Source organism: Pseudorca crassidens, chromosome Y (assembly GCF_039906515.1).
Source record: "Pseudorca crassidens isolate mPseCra1 chromosome Y, mPseCra1.hap1, whole genome shotgun sequence".
NCBI lineage: Eukaryota > Metazoa > Chordata > Mammalia > Artiodactyla > Delphinidae > Pseudorca > Pseudorca crassidens.
This window is the reverse complement of record NC_090318.1, coordinates 5,204,991-5,230,735: the sequence shown is the minus strand read 5'-3', so window position 1 is coordinate 5,230,735 and position 25,745 is coordinate 5,204,991. Positions and strand designations below refer to the sequence as shown.

The 25,745-nt window shown below is 46.3% G+C and overlaps 1 protein-coding gene across 5 annotated transcripts in view; it reads right to left on the bottom strand.

Moving 5' to 3' along the window:
- LOC137217866 (steryl-sulfatase-like) overlaps window positions 1-25,745 on the bottom strand; it is a 184,922-nt gene that overhangs the window by 62,817 nt on the left and 96,360 nt on the right. For all 5 annotated transcript variants that reach the window (XM_067724861.1, XM_067724858.1, XM_067724863.1 and 2 more), the window contains 4 exons: window positions 22,430-22,551; window positions 22,214-22,336; window positions 20,339-20,762; window positions 6,184-6,320 (listed from right to left, as the gene is read on the bottom strand). In XM_067724861.1, the coding sequence (XP_067580962.1) occupies window positions 6,184-6,320; window positions 20,339-20,762; window positions 22,214-22,336; window positions 22,430-22,551 (806 nt within the window). The remainder of the gene's footprint in view (window positions 1-6,183; window positions 6,321-20,338; window positions 20,763-22,213; window positions 22,337-22,429; window positions 22,552-25,745) is intronic.

The window sequence follows — 25,745 nt, the reverse complement described above, 5'->3', positions numbered from 1 at the left end:
AGCCCTGAAATAATTTCCAAGTCTCGATTGTGACTGTCTAACTCATGAAACTGGAAGTTCAGCTCCTGAACACGTGGTCCCTAATGACTCGGCATTTCTCCCTGTAAAGTCCACCGTTAGCCCTCCAGCCCCCCACCCAGCCCTAAAGTGCCAAGGTCCCCATCTATGGTGTATCCCTGTCACCCCAAAGGTGCCCGCTGAACACCCTGGCTTCCCAGTTACTTCATCTCTTGACGTGAGACGACTGCATCCCAGTCTGTCACTCGTCATCCTAAATACATGCCGCAGGTGCCTCCCTGGTGGTCCAGTGGTCAAGACTCCGCGTTTCCACTGCAGGGGGCACGGGTTCCATCCCTGGTCGGGGAACTAAGATCCCGAATGCCATGCTGTGTGGCCAAAAAAAAACTAAATACCTGCCATGGATCTGGGAACAGCTGGAATTGTCCTACTCCTGAAATGTAAACACTTTCACCTTGTCCTAGCCTGCCAACACCTTTCCTACCATCCGATTTGGACCTCCAACCTGTCACCTCCCAAGCCACCAGTCCCCTTCCTTCTCCCTTCCCCTCCCCTACTCTGCCAGCCCAGTCGCTCTCCTGACGACCACCCAACTCTCACGTCCAGTCGTGTTTTGTGGTACACCCCGGCAAAATCTCAGTCATCCGTCAACTCCTTGACCCTTCTCTCTGCCCCTGCATCGGACTGCAAATCACTCAGTCCCCACATAGGGATGCCAACACTCAGATCACAGTCTCCAAACAGCTGAGCTAGACACAGTCTGATAAGTCATCCCTGTGTTCGAGTTCCTCTGTGCTTCTTCAAAAGGAATACCCATGAAACTAACACAACATTGTAAGTCAACTATACTTCAGCTAAAAGAAAAGGGATATCCAACCTCATTGACCGCCAGCTCCTCAAAGATCCCTCGCTTTGCAATCTGATGCAATCCTGAAGTTCACGGTCGCTGAATGCACTGCTGCCTTTTCACCTCTTCTTTACGTGATGTCTCAGAAGTCCTGGTTGGTGCTAATCCTCCTTCCTTGAGATGCTCCTCACCCCTGAGTGCCATGACCCTACTTCTCCTCGTCGTTATTCTCATCCTCTGGCTGTTCTTTCGTTGTTCTTTTGGGGATTCCTCCTGTTTTGCCCTTCCTTTGAATCCCTACCTGCCCTTCCATTTTCAGGATGCCTCAGAAACAAACACATGATTTTCACTTTTTTTTACATTGGAGTAGAGCTGCTTTACAATGTTGTGTTCGTTTCTACTGTACAGCAAAGTGAATCAGCTCTACGTTTACAAATGTCACCTCTTTTTTGGATTTCCTTCTCATTTAGGTCACCTCAGAGCACTGAGTAGAGTTCCCTGTGCTATACAGTAGGTTCTCATTAGTGATCTATTTTATACATAGTAGTGTATATATGTCAATCCCAATCTCCCAAGTCATCCCACCCCACCCTTCCCCCCTTGGTGTCCATACATTTGTTCTCTATGTCTGCGTCCCTATTCTTGCCCTGCAAATAGGTTCATCTGTACCATTTTTCTAGACTCCACAGATATGCATTAATATATGATATTTGTTTTTCTCTTTCTGACTTACTTCATTCTGTATGACCGTCTCTAGGTCCATCCACGTCTCTACAAATGACCCAATTCTGTTCCTTTTTACGGCTGAGTACAGATTTTCACGTTTTAAAGAAGGTCTCATTTATCAAGAATGAGAGCATTTTAAAAATTCAAGATGGAAAAGTGATGTATTGAATCCCAAGCGAAACACACAAGCTTACAGTTCAGATGACACTCTCTGTGGAACAGAAGAAGGACGAAGAATATCGACATTGCAACGTTAGTTCTCGAGAACTAGAAACAGGGAGGTGGATTTTGAACCTTTTATCCTGGATTAAGATGGAGATACAACTTGAGTCACACGGTGCTCGACTGCTTTTAATATTCTTGCAAAGTCATCGAATCCACTGCCACACGTTTTGGACCAGTATCCACATGTGTAAGAAAAAGCCATGCTTTCCTAGCAATTCCAGCACCACAGTCAGGGCCTTACAACTTACAGGCACCTGCTCCCCGTGGGTTGACCTTGAAAAATTACTTACTGGGTACCTACTATGGGCCTGGTCTATAGCATTCTAAAGAAGATGTCTTCTACAGAAACGCAACCAGAGCACTTTTGCCTGAGTAAATGCACCTGTCACTGAGGGGTTATTCACCGTACACTGCATTTCAGACTCCAACAACTATTTTAATCCAAGAGTTTTAGAAACAGTCGTTTTTAAATGGATCATTCCTTAGAGCTATGTCCCATAAGCCAAACGCTGGTTAGAATTCTGCTGTATGTTTGAGGGACTTGGACCAATCCCTAAGCCTTCTTATTTTCAGAGTTTCCTTGGGTTTCTCGAGGTTCTTGGGACCATCCTGATCTCCTGCTAAATGAGGCTTTCCAATGTATTCTCCCTTTGTCAAGACAGATTTGACGTGTGGCCAAGAAAGCTCTGTGGCACATGGCTTACCACACGGCAGGTATGGAAAAGGATTCATTCTGTACCATCCCCCCGGCTCGCCTTTCATGAATTCATCCATTATTTTTCCTTCCGCTGGGTTCACTGTTCCATTCCTGTACCCACAGACAGTGGTGCTGCCCAGAGCCCCAACGGGAGAATCACTAGCTGGAGAAACTGAGGTTGCCTTATCAGACACGGCCCGTAGGGATGCCGGATCACAGACCCAAAGCAATTGACAACCAAACGCCTGAAGACTTCCGGGGTCCCACTAAGAAGGTTGGTGTTCCTTCCACGTAAGAAAAAGACTTAGTGTTTTTGTTTGAAAGAAAGAATCTCACGTAAGCCACGGGGTCTCAACCCTTAGAAGTGGCAGGGATTTTTTTTTAATTGAAAGGTTTGAAGTCAGAGATTTTTATGTTCACCTCATTGTTCTCAACTTGCATTCACTTGCATTCTCTTTGTAGGTTACAGAATTTGCCAGTCTCATCCTGAGCAAAATTAAAGCCCATCGCAGGCAAATTCCACCTGAGCCCCTGTGAGCGCTGTAACGGGGACACGTCACAGATAACACACCACTGGCGGGAACCACTTCCATCCCTCCACCTGCTCCCTCTGCCCCCCACCCATGCACAGGTCTCTGGTAGATGTCATTACAACAGATAGAATGACACGCACCCGCCCCCCTCCCCCCAAAGAAAAAATACGTGGAGTGCATTGGAAAACACTTGATTTTACCCATTTGTTCCTCCCCCAAAGCTCTGCTGCTTGAGAAGCTGAAAATCAGACTCGGCAATAGAGCCCCGACTGCCCAAAGGCTTCACCCGTAAGTGTGCCCTGCTGAAATGGTGAGGCCGGCCACTGGTCACATACGGAGACCCTTCCCCTTCGAAACCACTCGAGCGTTATCTGCACCTCCCTCGGGACACTCATTCATTCCTTTCTGCTCTGGGCTATTACAAGATCAACTGGAAGAATCTTAAATCCCTTAGGAGCCCCTAAATTCTCTTAAGCCAAGGTCTCACCATCATTGCATTCTCCCTCAAAAAAAAAACAATGTTAGGCACACAAATGGCATCTACTAGAGGTGATGAATGAAGGAACCGGCTCTTTCCCTGTGACTTACCGTCGACTGTAAACCACTCTGACGCAGCAGGAATGCTGCCCTGATTGTTGACAGCACGAAGGGAGGGGACACCTGTGAAGTCCCAGACCAGGTGCAGGGCACACACTTCGTAGGCGGTGGCTGTGAGTATTAGAACACTGCCCACCCCTCGAACTGCATGGCAGTATTCGAGTTCCAGGATTTCAGCGACCCCTGCCAGCTTTTACTGCGAGCTCCACGGCGTAGACCTTACACCACATCTGTGCAGTCAGTCCTTCCTGCGTCATGATAACAAGACAAGCTACAGCGATCGCACAGGTAAGAATAAGGCCATCCAGCACCATGATATGGGGTGAGATTGGCCATGGCGGACAATTAAGTAAGAAAGGTTCTTTTTATGAGTTTGTCTTTACAGGTACAGAGAAACCCACAGTGCGGAAAGTTATGCCGCATATAACGATGTCGCCTCCAAACACTTAGAAAGAAAATGCGCTAAAGGACAGAGACGTGCCCTCTCTGGGTAACACCTTGTAGCTCAGCGGCCCACGGTACTAGCAGCGTTTCTTTTTAAGCCAATACTCTCATGTTATTTTATTACATAATTATCCAGAGTGCTACAGTCCCCTTCTGTGTGACGATAAAAGGCTCATTTTGGAAAGAAGGACTATTCCTCCAAATGCTCAGAGGTATTTGTAAAACAACAGAAACATCCTGAGAAATGAATGCAATGGCTTAAGGGAAGGATTTTTATTTTTTGGCAAAAAAAAGAACACAATCATCTATTAATATGATATCAGGGTCTAATGCAGATCTCGAAGATTAAAAAACATTCTCTGTTTTATTCAAGAGGGACCAGTAGCAGGAAAACATTGGAACGTAGACTTTTTTAATGAGTCAGGGTAGGCATAAGTACTGCTCTAATAAAAATTAATCAGTAGGCGTGATGACACCAGCATGAGTTTGCTTGCCAGCCAACAAACGTCAGAGAGGTGTACATGAAACCTGTTACGCTAACATATAATGCTCATTAAAGAGATAAAATATTCTACTGACTCACACTACGAAGTACTCTAGTGATTTACACTACTACGGTGTGGAAAATGGATACTAATTTACATGTACCGTTTTAAGAATGAAAAATGAAAGAAGGCAGGCTTGTATGGGTGTATGTCAAAGCCCTAAGTATAATGAATTCTTCTTACGCATCTCATTAGGCAGGTTATTCTGGTTTTATTTTTCCTAGTACGTGTTCAGCATCTGTGCTCACTTCTGTTATCTGACAGCATCACAGACAAGGTTAGAAAAGAAAGAAACTTGGAAGTTACCTCGTCTGAATTCATCAGGCACACAGGTTTAAGACATCTCTGAAATTCACGGAGATAGTAACAGAAAGAGCTAGAAGCTAGAATAAGGGTACAGTCATCTTGTCCAAAAGACGGTGCTCCTTAGAAGATTTAAATGAAACAAAACTTGTTCTTGTCATTCCCAACGTTGGTGACCAAATCACGCTCAGTTTGCTTTTAATACAAACCAACCAAGAAACTCTGCGGCCATGTTCAAACACCTCCAAAACATCTCGATGAAAAAACTATCAATCCAGGGCATAAAAAGAAAAGGAAGGAAGAACAAGAGGGGCGGGGGGTGGGGGGAGGAAAGGAAAAGAAAGGAAATATGCAAAAATCTTAAGCAACCTGTTCACGGGTGCCATTTGCTCAATTCTGTCCAATTTTGTCCAGATGGAGCGAGCAACGTCACCATAAGAGACATCTCTGGGATAGATAGGAATTGAATGCAAAGTTCAGAACCCACTGATTTTCCATCCCTTTGCTTCACCCACATACTCCGGCTTCCTCCACACTCTGTGGAATAGACCCGAGACGGCTTAGCTGTGCAGAAGAAAGCACGGTCACCGTGATCTCGCGTCGATGTGCAAGACACCGTTTAAAAAGGAAACCTCAGAAGCAAGTCTTCCCAGTACCTCTGAAAAACATGCTACGTTTCTCAGAAATAGGGTAACCTGCTTAGGGAGAAGGGACACAGAGAGCAAGGCAATTCCTGCCGTCCTCACAGATGCAGCAAGAAGAACACAAGCTGCAGAAGAAGGAAACACAGCGGGGCTCACAGCATCCAAGGAAGACTCCAGGGCTACTGCCTGGAGACTCACCAAGGCCGTAGCCCATGGCGAGACCTCTGCCTCCCGAATCTACCTTGTGCTGAACTTCGCTACAGACAAGGGGTTGTGCACATTGAATTGCTAAAAGAATAAGCGGTGATAAGGATTAATGCTTTGATTCCTTTTCTTCGTTCATCTCTTTGATCACCAGCCCACAGACCCAGACTCCTCTTGCTGCTGTATCCATTGGTAAACACAAGCATGGACTCGGGGCTGAGATGCGTTTTGTATTCCGCTTACCTTTCACAGTTAGTGTTTTTGAAACACAAAAACAAAAAGCACGTGCTGTCTCTAAAGGCAACGGGGACATAGGTGGAAACTCAGAGGAAGTAAGATAGAAGCAGGAAAAGCCTCAGTCACATTTGAAGGACAGACTGGAAGATAAAGGGACACATACCGACACTCCAATCCATTTCCTCGGCAGCATCTCCGTAAGCGCCGTGTTTACTTTTGCCGGCAAAGTCCTTCGAAGAGAAGAGAGCCGTATGCATGTGCAGGAAAGCCAGGACAAGCAGGAAAGGGGTCTTAGCGTTCCTGAAAAAAAAACCAACATCCAAGAGCAAAATAAACATGTTGGCCACCGTTGCCGCTTGCTTGTTTTTTATTCTGAAAGTGAAAATGTTTATTCCCTTGGTTAAAAAAGATGGCATGTATAATTTTCAGTCTCAAACGATAATATCAGATTCAGCATACGAACTGAGGAAAATTAAATCAGCTCCGACTTAATGGCAGTGAACTTTACAAAAATTTTTATTTTGTATCAGAATATAGTTGATTAACAACGTTGTGTTAGTTTCGGGCATACAGCAAAGTGATTCGGTTATCCATATACCTGTATCTGTCATTTTTCAAATTCTTTTCCCATTTAGGTTATTACAGGATACTGAGTAGAGTTCCCTGTGCTATACAGAAGGTCCTTGTTGGTTATCTCTTTTAAATATGGCAGTGTGTACGTGTCAATCCCAAACTCCCAATCTGTCTCTCCCTGCTACCCTTCCCCACTGGTGACCATAAGTTTTTTCTCTAAGTCTGTGAGTCTGCTTCTGTTTTGTAAATAAGTTCATTTGTATCAGTTTTTTAAGATTTCATGTATAAGCAGTATCATATAATATTTGTCTTTTTCTGACTTACTTCACTTAGTCTGATAATCTCCAGGTCCATCCATGTTGCTGCAAATGGCATTATTTCATTCTTTTTAGTGGCTGAGTAATATTCCATTGTATATATGTACCACAGCTTCCTCATCCATTCCCGTATGTTCATAGCAGCACTATTCACAATAGCCAAGACATGGAAGCAACCTAAATGTCCATCAACGAATGAATGGATAAAGAAGATATGGCCACCATTCTGATTAGGATCAACCTATGATTACACGATACAGTTTGAAAATTCAGAAAACACCACTGAATGATGCCGAATACTGAATCTCTTATTTGGGGGATGGCAAGTCTCTCTCCATAGGTAATCATTGTACCCTCTACAGTTCAGCAGACTGATGTGCTATGTCCTTGAGATATTCTCCAAAGAGACAACTCAGAAAAAAAAAATGTATTGGAGAATGACCTACTTTTTTCTTGAATTCTATTCTTCCCTCTCTCTCTGAAATTTATATGAATTGAAGCACCTACAAAACTGTATTCTTTCTGGAAAACACACACGTGCGTGCGCACACGCTCCTACCTAGTAAGGACACTATCTTGAGTTGTCAACTACTTAGATCCACAGTTCAAAGCCAGTTCAACTCTGTGTGCTGCCATGTTGCACACCTTCTCCTAGAGAACAAGTCTCCTGGCAGGAACACTCCACTGTCAATACTGAATTTTGGAAGTTGAATGGAACATCCTCTGAACTGGCCTCAATCTATACTTTAGTCAAGAGAGACGGATGGTACTGCAAAAGCTTTTCGTAGTTCAGAGTACACCTAAACCTAGTCTGGTGGAACTGTTGAGAAAGCACAGATGCTGGAGCATTGTAAGTCCCTGGAGCGTTAAAAGTCACTGTGCACATGTGGTCCTTGGGACAACTGCCTGGCAGCATGGTTACTGTAGGGAGGTCTGGGGGTTCACACCTGAGTCTGCTCAAAGGGATCAATTAGTCACATCACTTCCTCTTGACATCTAGCGGACCTCTGAGAAATGCACTCAGTTGCTGTGTTCCAGTTTCATGCAATAGCCTTCTCCTATACCTTATTCCAGGCGACCATCAGCAATTCCTTTCTGGCTAAAAGGGAATACTGAGTGAGTGCCCTTTTGAAGGCTATCAGGGCACAAATGAAGAAGGGAATGAATGCATTAACGGGTGAATGAACGTAATTTCTGATAAAGCATCTGCTGGTCTCCCCAAGGATCACTTATATGCTCTCCTTCTCCCACTAGACCACAGGCTGGGGCATGTCATCTACCTCTGTGGATTCCTGGCACCAGCACGATGACTGCAGGTAGCATCGCTTCCATAAACCTCTGTTATTCAATTAAATATTGCATTAGCTCTTTCAGCTTCAAAAGTGCCACCCAGACCGTTAGTGAACGACTTGGGACTCATGAATGCAACGTGGTTCATGTAAATATATATATATATATATACATATATATATATGCGTGTATATATATTTTATATATACAAAATAATATATATACACATATATGTATAAATATTTTATACACACACACACACACACATATGTGTCTGTGTGTGTGTCTACCTATATATGTAGATCTATATCTCCAAACTTCTAACCTAAGTCAAAAGTCTCTGGCTGTTTTGGAGGAATCACACCCTGTGTTCGACATCTTGGCCACGGAGCAAAAGTTCTAAAGGAAGAATCTATTTAATTCAAGCAACGTTGCTTGTATGTGTTTACTTACTAACCTAACCCCTCATGATAACCAAAACCACTTCAAATTTACAACCGGGTCTCACAAATGCCGTAACTTTACCTTTAATAAATAAATGGACGACACTCCTCTAAATTCATTTTCAGTTTCCTAATGTGAATACAACTTGGGTTCCTTCAGCTCCTACCGCACTTGTGGGTCAACTGCTCACATCTACTGAGTATCACACTTTCAAGGTCGCTCACTTTTGGGAACAGAAAATAAACACAAAAGAACACACTATGAGTGAGTCGGGCACTTCCTGTTCTCTGAAAACAGCAAATTCAGCAACTTGTTGTTGATTACTTGAATAGTGTTTTATATTTCCAGCGCTGGGAGATGAATTCTGTCACATTTTTTTTTTTCTTTTACAAGAGTATAAAATGAAGAAATACTGCTATTATTTCACAACTAGGATAGCAAAAAAAAAAAAAGGTTATAAGTGTCTTGCCCCACTTCTCTCAGTAACTAGAGTTTGAAGGCAGGAGAATTAGAACCCACCATCTCTGTTGTATAAATCTCACTGTTGCCTCTCAGAAAGAAAAGAAGAGATATTCACGTGCAGAGAGACGCACAGGGGCTGTCATCCAATCTGATGATATTTGCATGAGCGTGTGTACCAAAGGCATCCCTTGGCTACCTCAAAGGGTACATACCCTTGAAGACCCTGAAAGAAGTGAGACTAAGCCATGGGCCACCATGGACTTTGGCCACACAGGAGGCCTATTCAATTTCCACCCTAGTCATTCTGGGCACACGTTTCCTCACAACTGGATGCACTGTACCTCCTTCTCAAGAAGCAGATTAGGGCGCTAAAAACTGGCTTGGATTTCCCAAAATGAACATAAAATCTCACTCTTCATACTCGTCCCAAAATAGACAGTTACATTACGAATGGGTACAATTTCACTGCCACCTGAGGCTCCTCTGCTCTCCCATTTATCTTTAGACTTACCGTTAAGGAAAATAGACAAGGAAGCTTAAAAACTCCATTTCCCAAGCATGTACATGGTCATAACTTAAAATGCAGGATGTGGGCTTCCCTGGTGGCGCAGTTGAGAGTCCGCCTGCCGATGCAGGGGACACGGGTTCATGCCCCGGTCCAGGAAGATCCCACATGCCACGGAGCGGCGGGGCCTGTGAGCCATGGCCGCTGAGCCTGCGTGTCCGGAGCCTGTGCTCCGCAACGGGAGAGGCCACAGCAGTGAGAGGCCCGCGTACCGCAAAACAAAACAAAAAAAATGCAGGATGTGATTGGCAGAGAAGGATGAGCTACTGCACGCCCAACAGCTTGGAAAAAAAATAAGAAAACTGAGGAAAGAGGCAGCCACCAACATTATCGGCATTTTATAATCACAGGGATCATGAGACGAAGGCATTTGAAAACGTGAGGTGAGGATGAAAAAACAAAGGATAAAGTGGGGGCAACAAGCAAACAAGGGAGCCCAAGACGAACATCCTTCATAAAGAGGGCAGGAAGAACAGGTGAGTTGAGTCCAAGAGGTACCCCTTTGGGGCTCAATCAATGACCACGGGTTGTGATTTCTGTCTTGTAATGTAGGGGGACCCTGGGTGGAAGGGGAGAGGGCCATCCATGCGTTGATTATAAATACGCCCCTATGTACAGAATTATTTTTCTATAATCTCTTTGGCATCCAGTAGACTGCCCGTGACAGATACCAGCCAAGGTGCCAGGTGTCCAAGAAGACTGATGAGGTTTTATACACAAAACCCAACCCTGGAACATTTAGGGAAGCGTACCCAGCTGCACAAACTCCGAACCACGAAGATTTACCCTCCGGGAACAGAGGTGTGATCAGTGTAGCACGGGCATGTGGGCTGGACAGACATCCCATCATTACTGCCCTGCACACATCCTGAGATGTGACTGACAGCTTGATCGTTGGTGTGGAGGGAGGAACCCTTGCTCAGCCTTATCCTTCAAGAGCACAGGAAAGGCCATCCTCCCTCGTTCACAAGGCCCAGGTCTCTCTTCTCTCTATGACCTTGAAAACTAAATGACGCTGGAGCAAGTTGGCGGGAGGGAGATCTCTCCATAACTGCTTAGCTCCTTTTTTATTAGCTGCTTCAGTAAACAACTCTCTTGAAAATTTATTGCCACTGTCTCGCACGCTGTGTGAAAAGATAGAACTTTCAGCTGCTACATGCCTTCCCTCTATTTGTTACCAATACAGAAGGCAGCTCTGCACCTTCCCGGCAACCTGCAATCACTCCAATCTCAGAGTCAAAAAGATTTACATCCCGTCCACGCGTGAGTGAAACCTAGGCAAGAAGACGGCTATGGCATTATTATTATTATTTTTTCTGTCTGCCACGGTCTTGCATACCGTGTTCCTCTTCTCAAAGTCTGACCTTGATTATTCACCGAGTGTCCCCATTTGAGTAGCGTCGGGAATGACAGGAATGCAGCTAGGGACGTCTGTGCATTCCTCCTGAGACCCCTCAGATGCTGCTGATTAGACGAAGGCATAAACCAGGTAGTGCTGTCAACAGTCACCCGGCCGGAGTCCGTGTGACCACCACTCTGTACGCACAGAGATGGACATGCCTGGCTGTTCCCTTCATCCATCCAGGCCTTTCACATCTATTCTGCCCACGTGACTCCACGCACTAAAAATATAAAGCTAAGCTGGACCGGCTCCTGCCATCAGCAGCCCACAGTTCAGACAAGACCATCAATAATTGGTCTCAGCTGCTTTAAGTTCCACGATGGAGCGCATCAGAGGATGGATACAGAGAAGGAGAGTGAATCTCAACCTGGTAGGGGTCAGGACTCACTCCTGGAGAGAGAGAGAGATTCCAGAAGTTCCTGCCGTGCGCTTTCCATAAATGCACCCGTGTCTGAGCCACTGTCCCCTGGGTGCTATTCAGATACAGCAGTGGACGATGGCAGAGACGTAACCTGTGTCCTTACCTGGTGAGCTTTTAAAAGCACACTTTCTACGGCATGTGGTCCCAAACGATTCACTGAACGCTTCAGAATACATTTTTTAAAACAAAAACCCCACTGTATGGATTTTTACCGCTAACTGAAAGACACCACTAATAGGATGACGATTAGTTGGGACGGGGGAAAACCTGGGAACACTTTTAACTTTCTACTTCTTTATATTTTTATACTGCTTTGATTTTTTAAAGTAGCACATGCTACTTTCAAAACCACAGAAAAACGAAGATCTATCTTCAATATAAAAACGAAGACAGGAAAACCATGAAAGCCACCTTTCCCCCCACAAACACAGAGGGAAAAGAAATAGATACCCAGGTGTGAAAGTCGGTTTGTGTAACGAGATTTGAGATGCTGCCCTGACTTTAGTCATGCTGGCATCCCCCCAGCTCTGACAAGCACCCCTGCTTCCCCACAAGCACCCCTGCTTCCCCACAAGCACCCTAGCTTCCCCACGATGGCCTCATCTGTGAAACTTCACGACGGGCTCTCTCTGTGAGACGATCCTTCACACACAGCCTTGCCTCTGACTCTGTGCGACTCCTATAGATTATATGGCTTTGTACCCACGATGGGGTACAGCGAGGACGCCTGACTGGAGACAGCATCCATCATTGGGCTCAACCCTCCACGCACAGCTGGACTTCAATCAAAGGGCTTGCGGTCAGCCACACGCCCCATTCCGGAACAGATGGTGGGAAGATTCTTTGATGCTTCCGGCTTTAAATTACCTGGCGTTCATTTGTTAAGTATCCTAACCCGGAGGTATTGAACATCTGTAGGAAAAAAAAGTCAAATTTCTCTATGCTTCAGGTAGTAGGAAAGAAGCTATGGAAATCGTTGTAATAGGAGATTTGACACTAGGGAAGAAGATGGATTTCCAAACTACTTCTGTTTCTGCTTCTGCTGCTTCTTCAGTTTCTGCTGCTTCTTCTGTTTTCGCTTCCACTTCTGTTTCTGCTTCTTCTTCTCCTTCTGCTTCTGTTTCTGTTTCTTGTCTTCTTCCTCCTCGTGTCCCCCTCCTTCAAGTCTATGCTTGGTCCCTGGCAAAGACGACAGGCTCACGACAAACTGACGAGAGGCCCTGTCCACTCTCAGCTTTCTAGACGGAGCCCCTTCCTCTCGGGAGAAGGCCCCCCGCCCAGTAAAGTGGACACAAGGATCCTCATAGACTATCTCTGGGGACAATGCAGGTGGGCGATGAGTGGGGACTGCCTCGCCGAAGGGGTCATCGTGACTTGTCCTGGAAGCAGGTAGAGGAAGTATGGCTGAGTAATCATGCCAAGTGCTCAGGAGTGCCCTAAAAGGATGGGGGTACAACAGCATGGGGGTGTGCCCCCTTGAATGGACCCTCCAAGGGAAACAAACAAGACTGCCTGTGTTACCCCATCCCAGGAAATCTGCCCTGTCTGGGATACCTCTGTCAGTAGGTGGATGCCCGATATAAAGATAGGTCATCTATTCTACAGGTTCCCTCCCAGCCTGGACCCACGAAAGAAGCACATGCAGGATGTGAGCAGACCACCCTCACGCTTCGCCAGAGGGAACCAGGGACGTGAGTATAATGGGGATCCCTTCTAAGACGTGGAGCGCACAGCAATTCACTCAACATCAGGACCGAATGCTAAAAAACCAGGCCAATATTTTTAAAAATCGAGAAATGTCCAACTTAAAAAAAATCCCCCGAAATAGTCCCCCGCACACACGCAAGTCGGTAGTTCTGATTGCTCTGGAACGTTGGGATGCTGGGAGTACCACCCGCTCTCCTTCGGGACAGCAGCTCGCGGGAGCTCTCAGGAGTCAGCCATCCGAATGGGCTGCACCAAATCCGGCTCCCTCGGGCCCCAAGCCTCATCCCGCCCAGCACGCATTTCCTTGCCAGCCGGGGCCTCGGCGTATTTGCGCCTTAACGCCTGACGTACCAAAGCTCGCACCTCCTGATTCCCGTTCGGGTCATAATCCTGGGGCACCAAAGAGATCTGGGGGTTTGATGAAAAAGGGAAGGTCCGAGCGCGCTTTATCCAGACCCCGTTCAGGTAGGAATGCCGTGGGCCTGGACCCAGGATGGCTACAGATGAGCATTCTCCAGGACCGCATTCCGCCTGCAGCTCAGCTCAGCCTGGAAGGAGGGGCGCGGCCAAAGAACCACTCCCCGTTCCTAAATTCATGTCCTGCTGCCCGATGAAAGGCAGAAGACGAACCAAGGGACTTCCCTGGTCGTCCAGGGGTTAAAACTCCGTGTTCCCAATGCAGGGGGCCCAGGTTTGATCCCTGGTCACGGCACTAGATCCCACATACAGGCCGCAACTAAGAGCCCACATGCTGCAACTAAGACCTGGCGCAGCCTAATAAATAAATAAATATTAAAAAAAAAAAAAAAAAAAGGAAACCAATCAAGTAGCATCTACCCTTACTGAACAAGACAGTTCTTTGATTATTTAACCTTTTCACTTTTGAACGTGCCTGTACGCGCGTGTCTCCCTGTGTGTTGCCCTTAATCTTTCATCTGATGTACTCTTCTCACCAAGAACTAAAGTCAATGGCGCCCCTATTCTTTTCTGGCTTAAACTAATGAAATGATCCCTTTGCTCCAAAGAAGCTTTGTGTCCAATCACAGCTATTCATCACGGCCACTGAGACCACAGCCCCGCTGGCAAGGTGAAAGGCTAGGCTGGAGGTGCCCTGTAAGTGCATCTCGGGACCCCGAGTGTGCAGAACGCTGACAGCACTAGGACAGGATAAAAGGTCAGGTATCCGATGATACATTTATCAGCTGTCACGGGTCTGAGGGCGTTACCATGACGCAAGCGATGCTTGTACAAAGGCGTATTTATTTACTATAAAACTGCGGACTACAGAAAAGGTCTGGGGTGGGGGGCTCTTCCCCGTGACTCCCCACCAAGGGCAGGACATTTCCCTGTGGATGTTACTGCCCGCAGTCACTCATACTCCCCATAATTCTGATGTCACGTGGCTTCCCTGTGGGGAGAGGTCAGGGATCAGGGTTTGGTAAAGTTAGAAAAAGGGGATCTTACAACTCTGGGGAATCCGATGAAAAGTAGAACTCTATGTCATCTCCAGCTTTTGGACTTGTTTTCTGGTAGACCCTAAAGGACACTTCCATGAAGCACAAGAAATATCTGAAAATGAGCTTACCTGAAAATGGTTAGCATTGATTTCACTTTTGATTATAGGCTTTAAAGCTACAAACACACACACACACACATGTGTGTGTGTGTGTGTCTGTGTCTGTGTGTAATGTCAATGCAACTCCCATAAACCAGGACCTGGAGAACAGAACACTCCTGGTGGATTTCATATGCATTTATGAATCCAGTAACTGGATACCCTAAACTATACAAATTATGTGGGTTTGTATAAAGTCATCACTTTGGAATATTTCTTCAGAGTGAGGGTGTTTTTACTGGCAGAGAAACACACAGTGGTTCCTTTCAACTGAAATGCTTTTTCTAGCAACGAAACGCCGGTTTCAGTGACTTTAGGGAGGGAAGGGGCCAACAAATCTGGCTCTTGCCGTGGCAGAAATGACCCGGGTTCACCTCTCTCTATGAAGGACGATTGGAAACGTGAACCTCTTTCCACCCGCTGACATCGTACCTTTTTCAATGCAGTTCAACCTGAACTAAAAAACTACCTCGGGAACAAAATTAACTTGCTAAATTCACCCGTCACCACGTAGCCTTTATCTTTTCGGAATACTCAGCCACTTCTCCCTCGCCACGGTTAAGGATTGTACTACGAACATGAGTTTATCTAAGAATTCCCAGGTGTGTTCTCCTTTGGGGGCATGGGACCCGGACGCTTCCATCTGGAGAAGGGGTACTGAATTTCCTAGTCTCCTTCCAAATAATCCACACTCGAACCTTACTGGTAAGTCTGCAGAGTATATGTGGCGGCAAGGAAGGCAGCAAGCTTGTTATGGTCCGCTCAGGAGAGCCCTCACGGAGAGTTAGATATGGGTTCTAACCCGCTATCTACTATTCCCTGTGGGGCTTTTGCTCTCACTCCAAAGTTCTGAGCCTCAAATTCCTCCACAAGAAGACATCTCTTCACCCATCTTCCAGGGTCCTTTTGTAGCACGTAAGACGTGACAGGTATGAAACGTGACCAAGAATACGTGTATAGCCACAGTGCCTGGCGTCTATCTAACCAGTATCTGCTAAAACTTGAACACATCCCTAGCTGGGCACCCAAGCTGGATCTGTTTTACAAAGCATGGATGAGAGTCATGACCAGGGAGAAAGCTGGAATGACTGAAGGGCCCTTCATTCAGGGCATATAAGGAGGATTAAGTATCTCTAAGAAATCTACAGGTCATTCCTTTCCCGTCAGAGCAACAAGGATTTCTTGCTAATTAAAGTGTGTTTAGGATGACCTGTCTCGAATTACTGTACAGCTTAGAACATGTGTTGAGCTAATTATCTAAGTCTCTAATAGTAGAAGCATCTTCCCAAGATAAGTTCTATCCCTAAAAGAGTAAATTAGGGTGAGGGATCATGGAGTGCACAGTTATATATTCCACATCCTCAATCTCCTCAACTTGGAAACACCTGCTTGTAATCCCGGGGCACGTACCTAAATTTGGTTCAGCAGACTACATCTGAGACAGTCACAAACCAATAAAGCACCATCCCCTTATGCCCTTGTCATCTGTATCTTCACATCGCAAGTCAGTATCTCGAGAACAAACGTCTGAGTATAAATCATTTCATCCACAAGGCTCAGAGAGAGAATATAAATGTTAGAAATGAGAGCTTGAATCATTTTCCTCATCACCTTTGACAAGTGAACCCAGGGAGAGCTGTGTACCCCAAAACTGGTTTTTAGATCAATACACTGAAATAAAGCACTGGCTTCAATCGGAAAATTTTCATTCAACAGCATCTGAATAAACTTCACAAACACCGTTATTGCTTGGATGAGGTTTTCCTTCTTCTGCTTCTGAGTAGCCCTGAATCCATGTCTCACAGAGCTCGTCAGCCCTGCCTAAATTTCTCAGGATATTCTGGTCAAGGAGACACATATTTAAATGTCTTCAGATCCCTGAAAAAAATTTTTATAAATATGATAGTGTCACAGTCTGTTATGATTCTTTGGTACCATATTAAGGCAATTCTGTCTAGATTCCTGAAAATAACAATTCAGCAAATCAGATATCTCTTGTAACACAGGAAGACGATGTTACCCAAGGATGATTTTACCTAGATGTTTAAAATCTTTGAATCTTCAGATAATGTATATGAGAAGGTTTGGGTGTGAATGACATCATGGTACACACATGGTAGTACTGTCCCTAATACTGACCAATTTATGCATTGCTCCAATGTGGGCAACAGTCGTTTACATTAGAATCACCTAATTAAAGACTAAACCCTTTTCAAATAATTCAATAAGCATAACCTCCCACTACGGTGTTGCTAGAGCATCTTAAATATCTAGTTCTGGAAGAAAACTGCAGAAACCCCATTACAATCCAGATAAACTGGTTGGACCGCTAAGTATTGGAGAAATGCAAATCAAAACTACAATGAGGTATCACCTCACACCGGTCAGAATGGCCATCACCAAAAGTCTACAAACAATAAATGCTGGAGAGGGCTTCCCTGGTGGCGCAGTGGTTGAGAGTCCGCCTGCCGATGCAGGGGACACGGGTTCGCGGTCCGGGAAGATCCCACATGCCGCGGAGCAGCTGGGCCCGTGAGCCATGGCCGCTGAGCCTGCGCGTCAGGAGCCATGACCGCTGAGCCTGCGCGGCTGGAGCTTGTGCTCCGCAACGGGAGAGGCCACAACACTGAGAGGCCCAAGTACCGCAAAAAAAAAAAAAAAATGCTGGAGAGGGTGTGGAGAAAAGGGAGCCCGGGAGCCCTCCTGCACTGCTGGCAGTAGTGCGAGTTGATGCAGCCACTATGGAAAACAGTATGGAGGTTCCTTAAAAAGCTAAAAATAGAGTTACCATATGACCCAGCAATCACACTCCTGGGCATATATCCAGAAAAAATGAAACCTCTAATTTGAAAAGAAACATGCACCCCAATGTTCACTGCAGCACTATTTACAACAGCCAAGACATGGAAGCAACCTAAGTGTCCATCAATAGATGAATGGATAAAGAAGATGTGGTATAAGTATACAACGGAATATTACTCAGCCATAAAAAAGAATGAAAGAATGCTATTTGCAGCACCATGGATGGACCTAGAGATTATCATACTAAGTGAAGTGAGCCAGACAGAGTAAGACAAATACCATATGACATCACTTCTACGTGGAACCTAAAAAAGTGATACAAATGCACTTATTTGCAAAACAGAAACAGACTCACAGACATAAAAGACTTACGGTTACCAAAGGGGAAAGGGCAGGAGGAGGGATAAATTAGGAGTTTGCAATTAACAGATACACACTACTATACATAAAACAAATAAACAACAAGGACCTACTGTAAAGCACAGGGAACTCTACTCAATATTTTGTGATAACTTATAATGGAAAAGAATCTGGGAAAGAATTTATATATGTACATAGTATATCTATAGTATATGTAACAGAATCACTTTGCTGTACACCTGAAAGTAACACAACATTGTAAATAAACTACACGTCAATAAAAAATAAATGAAATTAAAGTTAAACAAAGATGAACTGGTTGAGGTTCAATACCCTTAGGCTAATCAAATTTGTTTCGATCCCGTCCCAAAGTCATACGCCAAGGAACCCATTAAAATCCCTCCTAATCATATGAATATTCATATAGCCTAGAGATTCAATCATCTGTGTCCAAACACCACATGCTGTCAAGATGTGCCTCACCCTGGACGTTGAGGATCACTCCTGAAGCCTGTGATTTTATCAGGAGCGTTATTATTCACCCCCTCCCCACAGGTTTCTGAGGGACTGCTAGTCAATGGACAGGGACAGGAGAGGGTTCCGCTGCTTCCGCAAGTTTGCCAAACAGCAGACGGTTGTATTGTGGCTTAAACGGGTAGGGCTGCCATCCACAGAGCGCCACTGTACCTGGGAAGGGCCGTTCTCTTACTCGTAAAACACTGGAAGGCTCACCCATGAGGTAAAAGCTTTGTCTGCCATGCAGGCTGGGACCCACTGTTGAGTCATGACATTCATTTCGTGTCACAACCAGATAATTAAAAAAAAAAAAATAAAACAGAAGGGAATCAGGAAGTATCAGAAGTGATGACTCTATGAAGAAATAAATCCTTTCTGGAAACTTCTGCTTCGGTTAAACATCTGTGTATGACATCTCATTGGATGATGGTGTAAAATGTGAGTCTTACGAAGTTCAGAAGCTTCTGCATTAGATCATGTGAGCCCGCCTTCCAGAAAAATCTAGGCAGCTTAGCGATGGTGCCGCTCTCTAACAGCAAAAAGCCACCGATGCTCTAGTATTTCTCAGAGTGTTCTACAGGAGTTTAGAACTCTAGGGGAGCTTGTTAACAGGGAGAGGCAAAGCCTTACCTTAGAACTACTAAGGTAAGTAGTAGAACTTACTACCTTAGAACTACTCTCCGTAGGAATTTCTCAACGGAAGACTGGCAATGTTCAGATTCAGCCAGGACCCCAGCACCTCCCTACACAAAGTCTGAGGACTCACAGTTCTCCACCTACAGTCAAGAGCTTTTCCCCTCTTCCCTTCTTGGTCTACCTGTGGGAAGTTCCAACGATCCAATTTTCTACGCCACCACGTACTGAGCTATCAAAGGCAATCCCACAAGGGACAGATCTGCGCCAAGCGCCACGCCCACGATGCGGGTGTCTGTTCAAGTTATGGCCGCCTCTGGCCGTGCGGGCCGAGGGGTAGGCTGACCGTGAGCACTGATAGCTCCACAGTGTCTCCAGGTTCAAAATCACGGACACAGATATTCACCAGCGTGCTGGCCAGCTGAACATCTTCCCCTTTCTCTTAAGAATCGAATTATCAATATGTCCTTCATCACGCCATGTTGCCAGCTTCCTCCACTCTCTGGTGCCTGAACAGACCTGCTCTCGTGGGCAGGGCAAGTAACCACCAAGGCCAAACATCTGATTTTCACACTGCGTTCCCACCCTTCTCTATAGGACTATCCTCTAAACTTTTAAAGGCAACAAAACAATTTTGTTCGTTTTTAACAGCAAGTGTTCCTGAGACAGACTGCTGTGAAGCCCTCCGTGGATGGCTACCCCCTTCGCTGACCGCAAACACCAAATCTACAAACTCAAGAGGCCCCAACAGACTCCCAAGAGATCATCTGCTTCACCCAGCTGACTCTCAGAGTTGCTCTGCTCGGAAACGTGCCCAGAATATTGCGGATCTCCTCACGTTGTTTATGTCGTATAACATCTACAGTAAACAATACACATGACCTTTCCTCTCTTAATCACACACCTGAAGAGTAAAGACCGTGGTGATGCCTTAAGGTCCCTGTTGTCACCCAGACATTTTTGGGGCATGGCCTCATAAGCAGAGGACGTGCGGGAAACTGGCAAAACATCTCTGGGGGGAGCCCAGGTCATGGCAATTCCCGACCCACTCCCCCCACCGCCCAATACATGCCCAGCTGGAGAAATCTCCCAACCACAGAAGGGGAAACATGGCTCAAAAGGCCACCCCGGTTCCTCCACCTCCATGGAAACACCTGAAATAGCATATGACATGTGTCCCAGGCAGCATCAGGCCGGGAGGCGATACCTACCGTTGTATGAACTGGGCCGCGTCCGCTGTGAGCCTCTGCGTGAGGTTGTCATAGGACATGGGCTGCTGGGTGATGTCACGGTTCCTCATGAGGAAGCAGTTCAGGGGCCGGAAGTAATGCAGGAAGCACAGCAGGCCGCCGAGGACCAGGGCGGCCAGGAAGAAGAGGCAGAAGAAGATGCAGGGGGGAACCTGGATGAGCCCCAGGCACCTGAGCACGGCCAGGGTCAGCAGCGTGATGGCGATGACCTGCAGGGGGAGGAAGACCAGCAGCCTTAAGGCCCTGGTGAACACGCTGCCTTCTCCCGGCTTGCAGTCCCGCAGGTTGGTCACGGGCAGCCCGTGGAAATAGTCGAAGCCATGGCTCAAGGGGTGGTGGCAGAGGTCCGTTCTGTTGTGACAGCTGGTGCCAAGGTGCCACTTCCCTGAGCAGACAAACAAACAGGTGGCATGTTTAGTCCCCATGAGCACCCCGAAACGAAGGTCAGCTTCTGAGTTGCGCATGCTGGAAGGCGGCCTCTTTCTGCATATTCATCAGCCAAAACCATTCTACCGTTTCCACCTCCGTTTCCAAAAACGGTAGGGTAGGAACCACTCTCTCCACCAGAAAACAAGAGGGGATTCAGTGACTGGAAAAAATACAAATAAAATGAAAGACACACACCTCACATACTTCATAGGCAGGAGACAAAACTACATAGATGAACACCAACGTTTTTGGGGGACATGTGTTTTTTTTAAAAGACATTTCCTTAAAAGGAAAGTCTTAAAACCAACTTGATTTTGTCCCTGAAATGTCAGAAGTGGAAATGAATCCATATGTAAAAACTACCCCTGAGGCATGAGGAAATCATACTCATAACTCAGTAATTATTGTAAACACCTATAAACACTTCTTATAAAATGTGAACTGTCTGGGACTTTCCTGGAGGTCCAGTGGTTAAGGCTCCGGGCTCCCACTTGCAGGTGACACGGGGTCGAGCCCTGGTCGGGGAACTAAGATCCCACATGCCACGCAGTGTGGCCAAATAATAAAACAGAATAAAAATGAGGGCTTCCCTGGTGGCGCAGTGGTTGAGAGTCCGCCTGCCGATGCGGGGGACGCGGGTTCGTGCCCCGGTCCGGGCAGATCCTACATGCCGCGGAACGGCTGGGCCTGTGAGCCCTGGCTGCTGAGCCTGCGCGTCCGGAGCCTGTGCTCCACAACGGGAGAGGCCACAACAGTGAGAGGCCCACGTACCGCAAAAAAAATAAATAAATAAATTTAAAAAATTGAAATGTGACTGTATCACTAAATACAGAGAAAAAGTGATGGTGGTTTGACAAAATGTGGGAGGAAAGAGACCGGTTATTTTGCTCCCATGAGATGTTCTAGGGTTCCTCTGATGACCTGCATAGACCCAAGTTTATCAAGTGAAAGGGGAGAAGGATTCGTTCCTACCCAGGGGATAAAATCAGTGGGAATGTCAACTGAGAAAAATTCAGACGCAATTTTAGTACTGAAACGTAAAATGTAAACCTTTATCAATAGTATGGTGTGTGTGTGTGTGTGTGTGTGTGTGTGTGTGTGTGTGTGTGTGTGTGTGTAGTTTTGCATGCTGTGTGTGTGCATGATCAGTTATCCATTTCACCATCCATCATCCATCCACACACATACACACACGTACATAAATAAGGACACACATCTACACATTCCAATAGCACATATAGACGCATGGTGTTTGAACTTAGCATTGAAATAATTTCTCCCCTACTTACAGTTGTGCAAACGCTATCAGTCAGTTCATCTTCAAGAACGCTGCTCTCATGCCCTCCCCAATTTCCCACTCACCCAGGTCCTCGCACCGCCCCCCCCCCCCCCACCAGCTGCCCATACCTATCAGAGCTGTGGAATAGCCTTGATTCTTCAGGAGCTTGGCGAACGTAATCTCACTGTGGGGAAGTCCTCCCGAAGAGGCGGAGAAGACGAAAACTCCCACTTGGGACCGAGATGCCATTCCTAAGCCAGGAGAAACCCACCATTAGGACAGGGGAAGCCCTAGGACTGGGAGGTGGACCAGGGCCGCAGCGACGGAACCAGGAGGTTGGGTACCTGAGCGGATGGGATACCGGCCCGTCATGAAGGCCGCCCTGCTGGGTGTGCACAAGGGTGATGCTGCCAGGTGCTGCGTGAGCTTCACTCCCCCTCTGGCCAAGCGGTCGATATTGGGAGTCCTGGAACAAAGACTCAGGTCATTCCTCGTGACCCTGAAAAGAAAGCTTTCTCTCTGGCTTTGTACAGTGAGTCGCTTGTCACTTATCCAGGGAAACTGCGATGGGACGGGGGAAGGAAGGGGACACAGCACTGAGACTCAGAGTGACAACAGAACCACACTGAGGATGAAATCATCCAGGTCTGCCCTCTCCAGGGGCCCACCCATGCCCCCCTGGGGGCTCTGAGCTGCTGATTTAGGAGAGAAGCCAAGTCCTTACAAGGGGCTGCTCTGAGAAGCGGGAGGGGCAAGGGTCAAGGTCTCTGTCCTCCGTCACCTGTGCCCCCCACGAGCTACCTCCGTGCCCCAAACGAGAAAGCTCTGGGAGCAGCCTGACTCTTCTCTTGCCAACTACAGCCAAAGAGAAGCTCCTAACCAGTTCTCACCACGCTCTGCCGAATTTCCACATGGCCCCAGGGAGAACGGGGTGACGGCACCGTCCGGGGAAAGGGACGATGGGCTCCAGGTGCATTTACCAGGAATCGGTAACAAAGGGGTCACAGACTCCAGGGAAAAGGGACACAGCAACATGGAAACACGACATGCCGTGAGACACGCACACCCTCTGAGTGTCTTTTTTTTTTTCCGCTAAAGGAACACTCATTTATGGGCTGACTTCTAGGATGACGCCTTATGCAGGACAAGCCATCCTGCCACCTCTTATCCAGGACTGGTGTGGTCCATCACCTTAGGAAATCATGCCAGACTTCCTAGGCATTCAGAGGGGAAGTTCCTTCAGGGCTGGGTCCACGCTGAGTGACGATCCCTTATCCTCCAGTGGGAACCCCAGCGCCTGCCTCTCTGCCAGGCTGCTCATCTTCTATACTTCAGTTCTGAGCATAGATGGGACTCCCCCCACCCTGCCATGGCCTTCTTGTCCTGCGGGAGAGGCCTGTTCCATCTGTAGGATGTCAGTCCCTATCCCCCATCACGGCAGCTTCCTCCCTGTAAAGGGACGGAGTGGCTAACGGCACTCCCCTCCAAGACTTCTGCCCGTGGCGTGGGGCACGTATCTTGTTCCGTTGTGACGCCACTGCTTCCCTGGTTCAGCGCCCACAGGCTAGACCTGTAACAATGCATAGCTCGAAGGGGAAGATCACGGCATTGCACTGTAATGTCAAGCTGCTCGCTCATCTATTAGTTTAACTTATGCCTTTAATTCTCAACATTTCCACTTTGCTTTGGCCTTAAATTACAAGATTCTGAGAACACTGAGGCTGTCTGTATATTTGACTTAATCCCCCTAGTGCCTAGATTGGCCACTGAAAAATCTGACTCTTTTGAGGTGTGATATTATAAAACGTAAAATGGAAAATGTCCTTCAGAAAGAACTGGGGAGGAAGTGATAAATTGGAATTTGGGATTAGCAGATACAGACTAGTACATATAAAATAGATAAACAACAAGGATTTAGTGTAGGACACAGGGAACTGTATTCTTTATCTTGTAATAAACTATAGTGGAAAATGGAAAAGAGTCGGAAAAAAAGAATATCTACATATATAAATGTATGTATAAATATATACATAGTATATATATATAAATATATACATATATATTGATAGAAAACTGAACCACTGTGCTGTACACCTGAAACTAACACAATGTTGTAATCAACTATACTTCAATTAAAAAAAATAAATAAAAGAACTGGATGCTAATATGGAGGACAAGGCAGATTTAGGGTATTATTGATATGAATTCTTACTTAGGATTTTATAGCCCTTTTTTTCTTTTGGATAATTGGCAGACACTGAACCTTAAAGGCTTGACTGTGATTTTTTAATTAAGACACCTTAGTAGGAACAGTTATCTATTATCTCACTAAAGTTTAGGAATAGCATATCTAATATTATATCTAATACTCATATCATATGGTATTTTAAAATGATACTTAAAATGAAGAAAAATAAATTGTGACATCGATAAGAAAAATTACTCACAAGGTTCGTGTCTGAAATGCCTAACAGTGAGATCTAAACTTTTCACAAAATGAAGCATAAGGTGAGGAAGGAAACATACATGGTCAATTAACATTTTAAGAGAACAATGAGTGCAGATCTTATCCTTGCACGTGCTTTAAACAAAATCTAACAAACATCATAGGTCAGCATACGTTTTAAAAATAACACGTGACATCTGACACACAGAATCAGGTTGGAAGTGACGTCACATTCGGCTGCATCTTGCAGGCCGGGTCCTCCTCAAGAGTGTAATTTACTTCATGTTTGTTTTCTGTGCCACATAACGATGAAACAGACGTCCTGAGACGCACGGTCATGTTGTACAGAAGAGGAGGACCTACAGCGAGTGGTGTGAACACAAATCAGACCCCGTGGCACTCAGCGGCACGTCCTTGTGAGCTTCAGCTAATTATCTGTGGCTCTTACGAGAAAATTCTGGTGAATCCCACCCTCTCCTTTCATTTTGTTTGCGCTCATCACGTGTGAGGTGAAGCTCTCCACAGAACCACAGTTATGTCAACATTTCCCCATGATCACATAGAGAAAGTGCACCCCTAAGACCAATATTCCACTGCACCCTGACCGACTAATTCTAAACCCAAGAGCCCTACACCGGGGGGCTGGGGAACAAAACACCCTCCTCTGTCCGAGTCTGGTTCCCACTGTGTTTTCCCTACCATTGTAGTCACCCCTAGCCCTTGAAAAGTTCTGACACCATCAAACGTGACACGTGTCCCCAGGACATCTGTCCCCGGCCGGTGTGTCTGCATGAGAATCCAGCACAGCCTGGCCCAGAGGTGGAAGGAAGGTACAGAGGTGACAGCGAGGGGTTGACAAGGGGGGATGGATTGGGTCCCAATGGGAACGGAGCCAGAGGCCGAAAACAGAAGACAAAACAGAAGAGGCGAACCAAAGGGAGGGAAACATGATGATGGGAAACAAGCCACAGACTAGGGGCGAGGAAGAAAGAATTATGATGAATACCTTCCCAGTGAGCCGTCTGAGTTCATCCAACAGTGATTCGAATAGATAAGTCATCACACCTGCCTACTAACGCCTGTGTGTGTCTACATAAAGTCGTACGGGAAAGTGCGCCGTTGGGGGGCTCTGAACGTTTCCCCATGGCCTGTGCTCTGTGAACACGCGCTGCCCATCCCAGGACGGCGGCTCGTGAAGGGAGCCCTGTGTTTAC